Source organism: Penicillium concentricum (assembly GCF_028827145.1).
Source record: "Penicillium concentricum strain IBT 3081 chromosome Unknown utg000001l_segment0_segment0, whole genome shotgun sequence".
Classification (NCBI taxonomy): domain Eukaryota; kingdom Fungi; phylum Ascomycota; class Eurotiomycetes; order Eurotiales; family Aspergillaceae; genus Penicillium; species Penicillium concentricum.
In genome coordinates this window covers 2285118-2301259 of record NW_026622754.1, presented here as the reverse complement: position 1 = coordinate 2301259, position 16142 = coordinate 2285118, and the positions used below count along the sequence as shown (strand labels likewise).

Sequence of the window (16142 nt, the reverse complement as noted above, 5' to 3'; positions counted from 1 at the left end):
GGGCTCTATAATGGACTGCACATCTGGCTATATAACTAGGTAATTCAACGAGGGCCACATCTATCGCTCAGTCGCCTCCGCTCAAACTCCTCGGTGATTTGGGGGTCAATCAAAATCTCCAGGCCATACAGCCATGAACTGCATGCAAGCTATTGCAGCTAATTCCCTAGATACCGAGAGCCCGAAACATCTGTTACCGGAGCACAGTATTACTGCCAACTTCGATCTTGCTACCCAGCATTGGCGGATCGTTTCAATCTTTTACTGAAGCACTGCATTTTTCCAAGTAAATCAAGCTCGGGTACACAAGAGTCTAGAAAACAGAAGAAACTACCCAATCTATAAAATTCTGGAGTGGACCCGATTCACCAACTGCTCAACAGTGTCGACTATGTCATCTAGCAACAACACAGCAAAGTCCGACCAGCTCTCAACAGTGACAACTTCAATGCACAGGTTATCTCCCTTCGGGAATGCTTGCACTTTAATTTCCCGCAATGGCTCGAAATGCGGGTAGATGGTCTGCATGCGACTGCTGGCCGCCATGAAAGACAGATCCTCAACGTGCTCCACGTCCTGGTGCACGACAGAATCAAACCAGTCAATAGTCTCTGGCCAGTCGGTGCAGTCCTTGATAATTTCCTTAAGACCGATTCCTTCGAATTGCGCGCTCTCGAGATGTTGTCGCTGGACGAATCGCAAAAGATCCATAGCACTCCATTCATCCGCAAACTTCACCCGCACCGGTACATACTGCCACGATGGTCCAACAACCGCGTCCGCGTTGGGTAGGTCAATATTGCGACCACTCACCACCTCGCCAAAGGTGACGTCATCCAGGGAGAGGCGCCGCGCAAGGCACAGCGCCCAAGCCGCTGTAGGGAGGGTTGCAACTGTGATTTCCCGTGGCCGCGCGGCTATATTCACATCTTTGGAGATGGCAAAATGAGCTGCAGACACAACAGGGATATCGGGCTGAATCCGTGTCATAGACGACCCTTGAAGGAGATCACGCCAGTACGGAATGCTGACTGGCAGATTAGTGCGCGTGACGTGGTTGACATACGACGAGAATGGCAAGCTCTTCGGCACCAGTCGTCCTTCATACAGCGCCGATAGCTGCTGGAGCAAAATTGGAAGGCATATCTCATCGTATTGGGCGTGGGAGATGCGCATGATCAGGCTGCTGGGCCCGTCCACATGTCGAACGAAAAGGAATTTCAAAAATGGTGATCCGAGAGGAATGCGTGTATGAACATCAACATCACAGAGTTTCTGGCTGAAAGCTCCCACATCACTTCCAATCTCATATTCAATTATCTGGCAGGGAAGGTCATCGACAACCACTCCCAATGAGACCCCTTCGTGCTCAACGAACACAGTTCGAAGGATCTCATTACGAGAGACAAGTTCCTGGCAACTTTGGAACAGTTGAGTGTGATCCACCACGGTATCCATGAAGAAAAGTTCGTATCGCATAGAATACCGAGGCAGCTGGACAGTTCCCTGGACCGCAATTTCCTGGAGCGGACGACTTGGATAGGCATCCACGATCTTCCACTCGGGCTGAGCAAGCAATGGGGTCATCTTGTTGATGAACGCATCTACATCGGTCACATCGAGTGAGCTGAATGGTGCATAATCCTGAGCTGTCATGACTGATGGTTGAGCATCTACCGCGTGTTCAGCCATGTCAAACAGAGACCGGTGATCGAATATTGTGGTTACAGTTAGCTGAAGGCCATCCATACGAGCCTCCGAGACCAGCTTCATAGCACGTATGGAGTCACCACCTAAATCGAAGAAGCTGTCATCCAGAAGGATATCCTCACAGGGAATGTCCAAGACCTGACTCCAGACCCGTTGGAGCTTTTGCTGCGTGGCCGTCGTTACGACTCGATAACCATGAAGGTTTTTGTTTCGGGGCTGGAGTTGACCGATCTCCGCATCCTTTGCGCGAATAATAATGACGGAGCCATCACTGGTATATTTTACCAACTGGTTTGTCATATACAACTTGCTTGGATGCTTGAACCACGTTGGATTTGCAACTAGATTGCCGGAAACCAGTTCCCCTTCGATTTCAACGATCAGTTCACCCACTCCACCGGGTGGTACAAGACACTCATGATCATTTGGGTTAACGATCCAAGTAGAGGTGACAGACGGGTAAGGCTCCTCTGCAGGGAGGCTCGCCGGGCCAGTCTTGGCCAGACGGTATTGTTCTGCAATATCCGTCTCAATCGTGGAATCGTAGATGTGCTGAATCCGCTGGGTCGGATCCCCGAGGATCTGCTGCACCAACCGATCAAACAGTTTGAGCGCCTGCTCCATCTGTGGAACATCGATGGTCTTCGAATCGAAACTGGCCATGACAAGGAACCCCTTTGTATCAACGGTAAAGACAAGCATAAGGGCATATGAGTTGAATTTCAACGCTTCACGGGCAGCCTCTGCCTCGCTGGTTGGAACAAATGCGGTAGCTGGCGCTTCTTCCAAAGAGGACACGCCTTCTTCGACTGTTGGATGTATTACAATGCCTGTGCGCAGCTCACACGCCTCTCGAGCATCGGCGTTCAGACGTCGAATATGCTGCAGGCCCATGTGTTCATGAGGAATACGATCTACCGTTTGGTCGTGGATCTGCTGAAGGTAGCTTGATGCTCGAGCCTTGCGATCAATGCAAACCCGAACCGGGACAGTGGTGATCATCGGGCCCTCAATCTCCTCTACTGCTACCACAGGAGCTGTGCGACCAGTCATGGTTTCTCCGAACACGACATCATCGGAGGACATATAATGCGCGGCTAAAAGACTCCAGGCAGCTCGAATGGTAGTTGCAATACTCGTTGTGGAGCTCGACGAAGCCCGGGGTAACTTGACGTAATGTTCTAGGAGGGAATCGGCACGCGCTTGATACCCAGTGTATGGAATGAGAGGGAATTGCAGCGCTGTAGCGCCCTCGAGTTGAGTTTCCCAGTATTTCTCTGTGGAGACTTGATCGGTGTCCCTGAGCCACTTGATGAAGTTCTTGAATGGTGTTGGGGTGCCGATACTCTCGCCGCGATAGGCGCGATTCACTCGGTCAACTATCAAGGGCATTGACCAACCATCATAAAGTGCATGATGAATGCTCAGGACGATAGAGGTCTTGCGGGTTGTCTCATCGTCCACAATAGCGAAACGAGCAAGCTCAGTTCCTAGAGACATCCCCTTGAATGTATCGCTACTCAGATACTCTGTCAAGTTGGAGCTGTGAAGCCATGGAGTGCTGGTTCGTACAACAATTTGCATCAAACCCCGGCGTGGAACTTGGACAATTCTTGTTCGTAGGATCGCAGACTCTGCGGAGACACGCTCAAAAGCAGCTTGTACCCGTTTGGCGGTTTGAACGTCCTGGAGCTCAATGACTCTTTGCGCAACATAGGCATCTGTATATTTCGCGGAGAGGGCCATGAGGGCTTCTTGGAGAGGTGTACAGGGATACACATCAGCCACCTCGTTGGAACTCAAGTTGCACAACGAGGCCACTTCGACCCGCGCAGCATCGGCCTCCCAGCTTGCTGGAAGCAGCGAAAATTCAAGAACGTCCAGTGGAGCTTTCTTCTCAATCTCTTTCACTTTTAGGGCCAGGTGCTCGAGGATTGGTGATTGGAAAATATCAGTGACTTGGACAGCAAGAAACTGCTCTCGTGCAGAAGCAACCAACCTCATAGCTTTCAACGAGTCACCCCCGAGGCTGAAGAAATGGTCATTGACCCCGATATCTGCCTCATCACCAAATAGCTTCAACCATAGGCCGTGAAGCTTACGCTCCATCGCCGTCCGGGGTGCTAATTTGACAACCGTGGACAACTTAAGCTCTGCAATATGCCGTCTTGTCAAGTTATTTCCGAGAGCACGCAGTTGTTTCCGGTCTATCTTGAGTGATACCAGAAGTGGCACATGATTTAGTGGTATATATGCAGTCGGGACCATATACCGGGGCAGGTTTGTCGCGAGAGCATCGTCGATACTAGCGACCAGCTTTTGGAAAGAGCTTGAAAATGAGATAATCTCGCTGGTTATGCCTGTCTTTTCACTATTTTTCTCCGCCACGAACACAATCAGTGTGGCATCGGATTTCTTCCCTCCAGGAAAGATCACTTCCGCTGCGACACTTGCTCCGGCGGGAAAATTATTTCGAACGTGATGCTCGATCTCGCCCAGTTCCACCCGTTGGCCGCGCAGCTTCACCTGTTGATCGGCACGACCGATGAAAACAACACTCCCTGAGGCATCAGGGTCATATCTCACCAGATCACCGGTCTTGTAGAGACGGCCCTTGCGACCTGGCACATCCCCCCCACCCTCGACCAACCATGCTGGGTCCTTGATGAAAACTTCGGCGGTTTTCTCTGGATTATTGAGGTATCCATCACCAACCACGGGGCCTTCGACAAGCAGCTCTCCCACGGCACCGATTGGCATCAATAGGTCATGATTAGATGGATCTACCACCCACGTTGTGCCTCCGACTCCCTTTCCGATGCTAGTATACGATCGATCAGGAGGGATATCGTTGTTGATTGTGCAACCAACAGTGCACTCCGATGGGCCATATGCGATTACGACCTTTGTCTTCTGGCCCCATTCGGCGGCGTCGCTAGCAGATATTGCCTCACCGCCAAGTCCGATGACCTCCAGCGAGGGCAGAATATCAGAAGCCAAGACACGCGCGACCGATGGTGTCATGTGCGCCATGTTCACACTCAGCTCACGAATAGCGTTGCTAAGGTCATTGACTCGCTGGTGTTCTGAGGGCACACAAATGCAGCCGCCGTTGGCAAGAGTGCACAACATGCAGTCAACACTGACGTCGAATGCATACGAGGGGAAATCAAGCACTCGTGAGTGTTCTTTGTATCCCACGGCTGCGGCGCGAGGTACTGCACCACTAGTGTAGTTAGAGTGAGAGATAACCACGCCCTTGGGTTTGCCAGTACTGCCGGAGGTGAACTGGATGTAAAGGGCTGATGATGCTTGGACCACGGGCAGGTCCACAGGCAGTGATTTCAAGATCTCCTGGTCGACCAGCGGGCCAACAATAACTTGCTTTGCGCCTGGGGCGATGCGCGGGCCAAGCTCCGCCTGCAACTCCGAGGTCAATATGAAACCAGCCTCGACTTCGCTGGCGATAGTCCTCAGGCGTCCCTCGGGTTGGCTGGGGTCCATGAGAACCAATGCACCGCCGGCCTTCATCACTGCAAGGACGCCAACAATTGTCCACATGGACTTCTCAAAGCAGAGCGGAACAGACTTCCCAATTTGGAGTCCCAGATCAACAAGATGCCTAGCCAAGTTTGTTGAGCGCTCTTCTAGCTGCTTATATGTCATCTCTCCATCCCAAGACACGACTGCGGGTCGATCGAGTTGTCCTTGAGCTTTTTCGCTGATTATATCTTGGATGCAATGATCGATAGTGGCAGGCATTGGTCCGTTCCATTTCCATAACTGCGACAACTCTCGCCGTCCAATCTGGATGGCCTCAGCAATGGGCTGATCAAGGCCACTGGCGATAGAAATAATGACATCGGCGAAGATATGAGGTAGGACGGCTTCGACGGGCTGTGTGGCTGTCATGGACCGAGGAGTCCCGCGAATGTACAAAACACCATGCGAGAGCTTTGCTTCCAGAGCAAATGTACACTGACCGAGTTAACAACTGATCCAAGATTACAACTCAAGTCTACTTACTTTGGACTCAAGGCAGGCATTTTGACACAAGAGTGTATCCGAGAATTCCCCCTCAAATCTTCCCCGCCTTCGGATTGCTTCCAAAGCAGACCTCAGCGAGCTGTCTTCCCCCTCAATCACATCGGAGATGAGACTGCTCTGGAGGCTATCCTCTTTTATACAGGAAAAGCCTCCGTCCTCACTGCTCACTGTTCCCCGAAATAGAATGAGGATCCAAGCCAGAGCAAGAAGTTCGTCATGTCTTATATCTGGAAGCGTTGGCAGGGTCATACAGTCGGACCAGCCATCATCATGCGGCTTCTTTAGCTCTTCGCCGACCCAAGGGGTTGCACTGGGCTCCATGTATTCACCCATATTATTGGAAAAGAATGATATCAAGAGACTGTCTCTATGGCTTGTCCGGGGACTTACGGCGCAACGATCTGATTAAATTATCTGATGCTGATCTTCAGTGACGGACTTGGCATCTTGCAAGAAAGCCCGTGCCGCCTGCAGCACGGAAGATAGAGCCACAACGGACAGAAACAGTCCGACCAGATGCCGAGATCTCATTGCCAATTTTGCAATGGAGCCTTTGTATACTTCAATCAGTACGTATACCAAAGTGGAGATACATTACACGATGTATGGTTGTAATATTCAATACCATACATACCATACCATACCACATACCCTGACCCTGCCAAGAGCCGCCGAGATCTACGCTTAGCACTGCCACCATGGACCCACCTTGGCATTAGAAACCTACTGCAAACGATGATCAGAGCCCTGACAGGCATATTCGAAACTTTCGATATGTTGTTCCGTGGAATACTGTCACTATTGTGATGATCGTCCTCTCCAAGTTTACTCTTTTCGGAGATTCGCAAGTTTCCGCCTCGATTGATTAGATCGGCTGCGACATCGGATATCTGTCCATTGATTACATTGATGATTTTTTGAACCAACCTTGTAAACTCTCTTCTGAAGCAACATGGGATTGACTTTCCCCCTTTGTTACAAGTCTGCGCCAAGCAGCTATACTGAGATACACGCATGGCCTTTGGTAGCAGCCAAGGTCTCAGCTGCTTGAATAATCCGATGTCCGGCGGACCGCTACATAGTAGACATAGACGAGGATGATCAATTCCCTATATCGTATACTCGAGAAATCCCCGAGCGAGAGTATACCGAGGATACGGTGGTCAATTCCGACATTTTATATCTGATTCCTTATTCCCTCGTGCTCCTCTTCTAGGTTGGTATCATCGTCATCGTCATGCCTTCGAGTCCTTTACCCCTAGTGCGGCTGCCAGAGCCGTACAAGACAACTTATGAGTTGCAGGTCGTATCCAACGAGCAAAATCTCCGCAAGTTTCAGCTGTTCAGATCTCCTCGCGGGGATGAAGGCATACCACCCCCGAAACCATTGGAACATGCGACGTTGAGGTTCACAGACTTGGCTCAGCCCGATCCTTCTTCCACGCCAGACGAGGGAAACAACTCACCCTGGGCACGCGCGCAGAGAAGTCCAGTTACCTTTATTACATGGGCAGGCTGGGAGACGCCGACAGTGGGCCAGATCTGGAATGTGGTCTATGCCATCGAGACCCTGCGCAGCGAATTCGAGATATTCCGCGTGGTGCTGTCTGGTCAGGGGGATGATTTACTTGCACGCGAGCTACAGGGTGTGGGCTTGGCCATTTCGCATCCCGAACCATCTGCTGCGCCAGGAAAGCCCATCCCAATCACTACTGGTTACCTCGGACAGCTGGTCTTTTCCCGCAGCAGCTTCTGGCAGGGAGCCGGCTCGCCGTTTGGTACCCGTCCGGCGTGGGTGTCTGACCCGGGGATTTACAGCTATATGCGCAAGCCGCTGAGCAACTATCCTTCTCGACCACGCCAACACACAGTCACCACTGGCTTCCCCGAGCGTCGAGTACATGCCCTTCACCCGGTACGGCCACCCAAACCAGCCCCTGGCTCTCGCATCTACAGCCGCTACATTCTACACTTGGACGAGTTTTTCTCGCTCTATGCTCTAGACTACACAAACGACGAACACTTGGGGCTGTTCAATAAGTGGCAGAATGACCCTCGAGTGGCTCAGGGGTGGAATGAGACTGGTACTTTGGACCAACATCGTGAATACTTGCGTAAAATCCAGGAGGATCCGCACCAGATCGCTGTGCTGGCCAAGTTCAACGACACTTTCTTTTCCTATCATGAGATATACTGGACCAAGGTATGATTTCTATTTCTTTTCCTAACAACCTGATCATGGCTGATTTGAATTATAGGAGGACCATCTTGGTGCGTACTATGATGCTGGTGACTGGGACAGAGGCCGCCATTCGTTAGTTGGCGATGAGCGTTTCCGAGGCCCGCACCGCACGATTGCGTGGTGGTCCGGCTTGATGCATTACATCTTCCTAGATGATCCGCGTACAGAGTTTGTGACTGGAGAGCCAAAATACTCGAATCTCGCTCCCTTGACCTACGACCACGCTACCGGCATGAACCTGGCCAAGCTGGTTGATCTGCCACATAAACGGTCCGCTCTTATCATTGGTAGTAGGGAGAAATTTTTCCATGTAGCACCTCTACGATTTGACGGGTCTGACACTCTTGATCGCAACCCGTTCCGCTCCTTGAAATTGTGATAGTTGCAAAATGTGAAATATGATGTGATTGTATATGCATGTATCATGCACTGAGACAGTGTTCAGCCGTGTATATCCGTACTTTCAGCCTACACCCTGCAATGCAGCCAAGTAAAGTCTATTCACAGCAAGGAGAAAGCGTAATCTAATCAGATTCGGGAAGTGCCCGGGACCGCTAGGCCCCGATATTTTGAGTTTGATAGTTGTATTGAACCCAACTTGCCCTAATAAGTAAAGATCCGCAATAGCCAAGCAGTTTCCAGGGGTTGAAGGGGTGGAAGAGCCGGAATAGAAAACACAGTAAAGATCATCGTCGGAATTGCTAGAACTTCTCAAGTAACGTCCTTGCTCAGAGGGTATACGGCATTCTCGGTCCACCCCCAAGAGTCTCCAAGACCAAAACAAAAAAAACAACAAATACATACTCTTGGCACTGAGCGGTTTTTTTCACTAGTTGATCTGATAAAGGGTTCAATTTTACGTATTGTCCGACGTCGGCTTTTCACTCTAAATTCTTGGTAATCGAGACATTCAACAAGTGGGTCTTATAGATTTCTGCCAGTACATTTACCTTTAGGATAAAATAACGAATGATCTTCTTCAATGTTCTCATTTATTTACGCTTATAGAGAGAGCTTTTATTATGGCTGCTGAAGATGCACCAGCGCAAAAGCGCAGCGTATGTTACCCCTAGATCTTTAGGGTTCTCTAGCTGATTCGTGACAGTGGAGGGAAAAAGCCGTCTTCTTTCGCCTGTTTGTCTATGGCGAGCCTAGCAGATCAGACATCGCACTCCTTGTACTCGGCCTTGTCTCCGCAGTTGCCTCCGGGATTCCTTTTCCGATCATGTCTATTGTGTTTGGTCAATTGGTGGATGAGATGAACTCAACGACCTGCAACGCCAACGACACCAACGGCGACTCGTACCAAGACAGTATTAACGAGAAAGTTTTGATGATTGTCTATATCGGCATTGCCTACCTCTTTTTGATCTATATTTATGTGTTTAGCTGGAATCTGACTGGCGAGAGACTGGCTCAGCGTCTGCGCGAGAAATATTTCAAGGCCCTTCTCCGCCAGGATGTGGCCTTCTTCGACAACCTCCCGGCTGGCGAGGCGTCCTCGAGAATTACAGGTGACATTACGACCGTGCAGCAAGGAACTTCTGAGAAGGTCGGCATCGTGATCAACAGTCTTGCCTTCTTCGTCACCGCGTACATCGTGGCTTTCATCAAAGATCCCAAGTTGGCTGGAATGTTGGTCTCCTTGACTCCCGCCTACTTGATCATGTCTCTTTTAGGAGGTTATTTCGTGCAAAGGTATTTTGGTCGCGCACTAGATGGCATGACCACAGCATCTTCGGTGGCACTGGAGGCTTTTTCTAATACAATGGTGGTTCATGCTTTCTCGGCCAACGCGCGGCTCGAGGAGAAGTTCATCGAGTTTTTGAACCCGTCCAGGATTGCCGGAATTCGCAAGTCAATTGCCACAGCTACTCAGGCAGGTTTGCTTTACTTTATCGCTTTTTCGGCCAATGCATTGGCGTTCTGGCAGGGGTCTACGCAAATTGCGGATTCGGTAGAGTCCGATGCTGGCGGCATGACAGTCGGGGCAACATATACTGTGATTTTTATTTTAGTGGATGGTAAGCATCTATATTCATTGCGTTGATTGACCTCTCGCTGACTTCCTCTATCTCTCAGCGTCCTTGATCCTCAGCACAGTGGCACCTTTCATCCAAAGCTTCGACGCCGCTTCGGTTGCCTTCACAAAATTGAAGGCTGATATAGAGCACAAATCCACAATTGATGGCACTGCGAAGGATGTTGGACAAGTCTTGTCTGAGGTCAAGGGCCATGTGGAGTTGCGCGACGTCTCATTCCGCTTCCCTTCTCGACCAGACAAGCCAGTGCTCCAAAATCTGTCGCTTTCATGTCCTGCTGGTCAACAAACTGCCATTGTCGGCTTGTCTGGGAGTGGCAAATCCACTGTCGCTGGATTAGCAGCAAGATTCTACGACGCGACAGAAGGAACTGTTATGCTGGACGGACATGATGTCAAAGACCTGAACGTGCGTGCATTGAGGAGTCACATCAGTCTTGTCCAACAAGAGCCATGTCTTCTCGATCGATCAATATTCGAGAACATTGCCATGGGCCTGATCAATTCCCCTACACACACTCATCTCCAGCCAATTCTGACTGGCACTGCGCTAGTTGACATTGCTGCAGCTGCGAGAGACGGCCAGGCCCTTGTGCCCGCCTCTCTAGAGCACGGTGACCAGGCGCGAGAGGTGGTAGACTTGGTTGAAGGTGCCGCAAAACTGGCTGATGCCAACGGGTTTATTGAGAAGCTCCAAGAAGGCTATGGTACTTCAGTTGGTTCTAGCGGAAACCTAATCAGCGGCGGACAGAAGCAGCGTATATCGTTGGCTCGGGCATTGGTGAAAGACCCCCGGATTCTCATTCTCGACGAGGCCACGGCGTCTTTGGACTCAGCGACAGAAATGCGGATCCAAAGAGCCTTGGAGACTGTGGCCGTGGGGCGAACTGTTATCACCATTGCCCATCGTCTGTCTACCATCCGCAATGCGGATAACATCATCGTCATGAGACAAGGAAAACTTGTTGAACAAGGCCGTCATGTGGAGTTACTGGCAGCCAACGGTGCCTACGCAGAGCTCGTTCGCCTTCAGAACCTCAATGTCGAGAGTACTCAAGAGGGAACATCCACCCGATCGGTGTCGCCTGTGAATCAAATAATAGAGAAGGTTGAACCCTGCCTTTCCGTGGCCGATGACCTCCGCGATAAAGATGAGACTGCCGATTCCTCTGCTGCGCAAGATTCCAAGTCCAAAGAAACCGGCGGTGTTGTCGATACACACAGGTCATTTTCTTCGACAGCCAGTTCCCTAGGCTCTATGTTCCGACCGTATGCATTTGTTCTGATCCTCGCCGTGACGGGTGCCGTTGTCATTGGAGGCACATACTGTGCTTCGGCGGTGATATTTGGTAACGTCGTGGCTAAGCTGAGTGGCTGTGAGGAACCTCAGACTATCCGCGATGCTGGAGAGTTCTACGGACTCATGTTCTTTGTCCTCGCTATCATTGAATTCTTCGCAAATCTAATCAGCTGGTCCCTCTTTGGTTGGATGGCAGAGAATGTGATCTACAAAGTGCGAGTTCTTTCATTGCGATCCATCCTCGAGCAGGATCTCCAATGGCACGAATCCAATGACCGCAACCCATCGTTACTACTTTCTTTGATTACCAAGGATAGCAATGCTCTTGCAGGCCTGACGGGGTCCGTTGTGTGCACAATGTTGTCTATTATCATCAACCTATTCGCTGCCATCATCATGTCGCACATTATTGCGTGGCGCATCGCCATTGTCTGCCTTGCCGTGGTACCTTTGCTTCTGGGTGCGGGATGGATGCGAGTTACCTCATTGGCACAATTTGAAGAGCGCCACCTGGAGGCTTTCGCTCGCTCGGTGGGAATTACAGTGGAGGCTGTCAACTCAATTAAGACCGTCATGTCTCTCTCTGTGGAAGATGAGATTATGGGAACATACCGTCGTTCATTAGCGGCACCCATGAAGGAGATAACTCGCCAAAGTGCCTGGGCCAATATCTGGCTTGCCATCGGGTACGGTCTCAGCAACTTCTTATATGGCCTGGCATATTGGTGGGGAGCGAAAAACATTATTGCGGGTCACTATTCTCAGACACAGTTTTTCATCGTCCAGCTAGCGCTGCTCGTCAGCTCACAGCTGTGGGGACAAATGTTTGCCCTAGCTCCTGATGTCTCGCGTGCCTTCCAGGCCACCCGCCGGTTGTTAAATTTGCTAGACCTAGGATCCACGAAGAAACTGTCAGCCCCAATCCACACTCTGTCTAGCAAGCTTTCACAGTCTACGAACGATGTCGAATCCATGGCTACCACTCGCGAGAAAGTCGACGACACTCGCAATGGCATCAGCGTCTCCCTCAAGCAAGTCCATTTTGCGTATCCTGCTCGGCCAGACACTCGTGTACTTCATGGTTTGGACTTAGATATTAAGCCTGGTCAGTTTGCCGCTTTGGTCGGACCTAGTGGTGCTGGAAAATCTACCATCATTTCTCTTGTCGAGCGCCTCTACTCTCCCGAATCCGGCACCATCCATGTTGACGGCCAAGACGTTGCATACGGTAGCATTTCCTTCCGCGACTCCATTGCATATGTACCACAGCAGAGTGTTTTGTTTGAGGGAACTATTCGCTTCAATCTTGCGCTTGGTGCACGGCCTGGTCACGAAGTTACGCAAGAGGAGTTGGAAGAAGCATGTCAACTGGCCAATATCCACGACGTAATTGCGCAGCTCCCCGACGGATACGATACACACTGTGGGCCAAATGGTGATCGTCTGTCCGGAGGCCAGAAGCAGCGACTGGCTATTGCACGGGCGCTCATCCGAAAGCCAAAGCTGTTGCTCCTAGACGAGTCAACCAGTGCTTTGGATGCAGAATCTGAACGATTGCTTCAGGATGGATTGGAGAAGGCAACTAAAAGCATGACGGTAATAGCGATTGCGCATCGTTTGTACACGATTCGTAAGGCGGATGTTATTTTCTTGATTGAGGATGGACGTTGTGTTGAGCAAGGCACCCACGCCCAGCTGGTCGAGCGGAGTGAGACTTATAGGGTCAATGCCCTGAACCAGACAGTAGATGGATGAGTGTTTTTGAATAGAAAAAGGTGGATAGTTGTCTTTTTTTGGTGGTTTTGGTGTTGGTGATATAGACTTATATTGTTTAATCTCATTCTTTTATGATAGAAAGTTGCCTACATATATTTCGTTTTATGACTTCTCTATAAACATGAATATTTACTCAGTGGTTTCTCCCAAACGCATCCATTTCCAACAAACTGCTTTTATTAGCTCGATCAATCTGGCTGGAGACTCGTCAACTTACTTTCGTATCCTAGATCATCATTGAAAAACATATTACGGATCTCGTCACCCGAGGACAACCCCATGGCTGGGAAGTACCCAACAGCTGTTTTCCCAAGAGCCAAAGCCATCATCGGAGCCACTTCAACTAGCTCCACGAACTTGGGCTTTATATTGTACCGCTTGGCTAACATCTGCTGGTGAATATTGACAGCTGCAAAGTGCGCCTGATGCATCGCCTGTCCGCCACGCTTGATACCAGACCATGAGGCAATATCACCGGCAGCGTAATGATATTCTTTGTTGGGCACATCTGTGGCAAACTGAAGACCGGGCGTGATATGGATATATCCCTCGGAATCGCAGGCCTCCTCGGGCAGATATGAGGATGTTGGTGCAAACCGCGACACGGCATTGATTACATGGTCGGCAACAAGCTCTCGGCCATCCGAAAGCTTGAGCGTGTACTTTGCGGGAGAGGAGTCGCTACCGAGAACTGTATTCTGGACGCGTGCCCCCAAAACCACTTCGACCTTGGACTCTTTCAATATCTCAAGAGTCTTTGCTTTGAACTCATCGGGGAGGTCCTCGGAGGAGAGCAGCTGCTGCCGAGAGTGAACGAGAGTCACCTTTGCCTGAGGTCGGAGCATCTTAATCTCGGCGGCTATTTCGATACCGACGGCACCTGCAGCGAACCAATCAATTGGCATAACTCAAATGGAAGAATATGGTGTCACCTACCGCCTCCAACAATAACCACGCCTTCCACAGCTTTCTCAATAGTCTGCACAGAGTCTGCAGTTTCGGCAAGATATGCTTCCCGAGTCAAAGACTTGGGCGAACTAGGCCATTCTCTTCGCAGCCCCGAGCACGCAATCATATAGTCGTATTTTTCTTCGACAATCCTGTGCCCATCATTCGCAGTATTTTGATGGATCCGCGCGGTGCGGGACTTGCAGTCTATCAAGTCTACTCGTCCTTGTATACGATTGATATCCGGAGACTGGAGAGCGGGAATATCCTCGAACTTTTTCCAAAATGTGCTAGCATCAGCATTGGAGGCTATGGCTAAAGGCAGTCCGATCAGGTGGTCTAAGATAATGTAGTGTCAGTGGCATTCCTTCAAGATCTATATGAAGATATCACATACAATAACCGTCACGCTCATCCACGATGGTTACTTGCACGGAAATCGTGTTCCCTGGGCCCTGCTCATTCTCATTCAGATTGAATCGACATTTCCGACCATGACACAGATCAACAAGGTTCAGAGTTGCAGCCAGCCCAGAATAAGACCCTCCAACAATGAGAACCTTGAAAGGGGGCTGTTCTTCGAGACTAGGCATGGCGACGATCGGTATAGTGGGTTTTTTGGTAGTAACAAAGGAGTTGTTGGGATGGGAAAGGAAAAGAACCAAGTCAGGAGCCGGCAACTTGTCAACCCGAGCAACTGATCGGACATAACCAGGTCAAACATCTCAATACCCGGCCCCGGAGCAATTACGGCCCCAATTACGTGTGTATGTAATTTTAACTCTCAATGCAACCTTGTCTTATCAGATCCGACTTCGGGAGACTTGGCGCCAAGGAGTTTATTGAATACAGATGCACTTAATACCATACACTACACGCTACGTACTTTCTTCAACTCTTTCTGAACTATTCCTCAATAGTGAATACACTTTGTCTTTTGTATTCAATATGGGCTTTGTTGTTGTCCCCGCCACTCTCCCCGATATCCGGGCCATCTACGATGTCTGGTTTGCGGCCTTCAAAGGTCAATTGATCCTCGACCTCATCTATCCGGGAACAGATCTCAACAATGAGGCTTTCCGCAAAGTACACACCGAAGGGACTCTTGAATACTGGAAAGGATTGAGCATGGAGCACACCTTCCAATGTATTGATACCAAAACTGGCAAAATTGCTGGCATGGCAACATGGCAAGTCTACTGGCGAGAAAGGACCAACGAGGAGCGCCAGAAGCCGTGGATTGGATGGCTAGAGGGTGACCAGCGTGAGCGTGCCGAAGGCTTTTTGGGACAGCTTTGGGAAAAGAGGGAGAAGTGGATTGGGCCTAAGAGGCATGTGTGTGAGTGACTACCTGATCTTATATTGATAATGACCGTGTGTTGACCTGATGATAGACTGCCACACAGTTGCAGTGCATCCAGAATACCAGGGTAAAGGCATCGGAACACAGCTTATGCAATGGGGAATGAACGTGGCAGAGCAGCTGAATTTGCCGATTTACCTTGAGTCAACCGTGGAGGGGGTCCCATTGTATCAAAAACTTGGCTTCCAGACTCTCTCGGAGGGCATCCTGTTCAAGCCTGAAATTACCAGGGTCGATAAAGATGTTCGAGCACCTCTCATGGTGAGAATGCCCACAGCTGCGGGAAACACGACATTTGAGGAATGGGCGGAGGACAAGAACTCATCTGTGTAAACGGTATCTACATATGTATTTATTTTTGTTTAGGCTATAAATACAAGACACGTACAGTCATATGCTCGTATGGCCTCCCACAGACTTATTCCTTCTGGCCCCGGGAAGGTTGAACTGCATTTACAACATACCTCCTAGCCTTCGACGTGTAAAATGTGCACCAAAACCTAAAGTTGCCACATGAGCGAGATCCAAACAATTCCGGTAAGCCAGCCAATTCAGGTTAGCCATCAGACGATGAAACTGGCCATTCCTTTTCAATGATCTTGGCAAGGAGTTTAAAAGTTACCAAGAGGCCCAAGCGGACAGAGAGTTAGAGCCAAGACTTGGCGTATTAGTGAACGAAGCTACCAGGTGAGGGTTTTACTAGATGTGTGAAAAC

General features: G+C 50.0%; 6 protein-coding genes across 6 annotated transcripts; 3 read left to right on the top strand and 3 right to left on the bottom strand.

The window, feature by feature from the left end:
• Window positions 1-339: 339 nt before the first annotated feature.
• On the bottom strand, window positions 340-6090 carry N7517_000866 (uncharacterized protein; the record flags this gene model as incomplete). The annotated part of the gene is made up of 2 exons (XM_056718596.1): window positions 340-5688; window positions 5737-6090. The coding sequence occupies 2 exons, from the start codon at window positions 6088-6090 to the stop codon at window positions 340-342; spliced, it is 5703 nt and encodes a 1900-aa protein (XP_056582731.1).
• Window positions 6091-6162: 72 nt separating this feature from the next.
• N7517_000865 (uncharacterized protein) lies at window positions 6163-6457 on the bottom strand (the record flags this gene model as incomplete). The annotated part of the gene is made up of 2 exons (XM_056718595.1): window positions 6163-6308; window positions 6409-6457. 2 exons carry the CDS (start codon window positions 6455-6457, stop codon window positions 6163-6165), a joined length of 195 nt encoding a protein of 64 aa, XP_056582730.1.
• A 537-nt stretch (window positions 6458-6994) lies between these two features.
• N7517_000864 (GNAT family N-acetyltransferase) lies at window positions 6995-8378 on the top strand (the record flags this gene model as incomplete). Its single annotated transcript, XM_056718594.1, has 2 exons — window positions 6995-7960; window positions 8016-8378. The coding sequence occupies 2 exons, from the start codon at window positions 6995-6997 to the stop codon at window positions 8376-8378; spliced, it is 1329 nt and encodes a 442-aa protein (XP_056582729.1).
• A 643-nt stretch (window positions 8379-9021) lies between these two features.
• On the top strand, window positions 9022-13095 carry N7517_000863 (ABC transporter ATP-binding protein; the record flags this gene model as incomplete). The annotated part of the gene is made up of 3 exons (XM_056718593.1): window positions 9022-9057; window positions 9105-10023; window positions 10082-13095. The coding sequence occupies 3 exons, from the start codon at window positions 9022-9024 to the stop codon at window positions 13093-13095; spliced, it is 3969 nt and encodes a 1322-aa protein (XP_056582728.1).
• A 150-nt stretch (window positions 13096-13245) lies between these two features.
• On the bottom strand, window positions 13246-14657 carry N7517_000862 (uncharacterized protein; the record flags this gene model as incomplete). Its single annotated transcript, XM_056718592.1, has 4 exons — window positions 13246-13286; window positions 13334-13996; window positions 14053-14403; window positions 14462-14657. The coding sequence occupies 4 exons, from the start codon at window positions 14655-14657 to the stop codon at window positions 13246-13248; spliced, it is 1251 nt and encodes a 416-aa protein (XP_056582727.1).
• Window positions 14658-15012: 355 nt separating this feature from the next.
• Window positions 15013-15760, top strand: N7517_000861 (GNAT family N-acetyltransferase; the record flags this gene model as incomplete). Its single annotated transcript, XM_056718591.1, has 2 exons — window positions 15013-15403; window positions 15459-15760. 2 exons carry the CDS (start codon window positions 15013-15015, stop codon window positions 15758-15760), a joined length of 693 nt encoding a protein of 230 aa, XP_056582726.1.
• Between the last annotated feature and the right edge of the window lie 382 nt (window positions 15761-16142).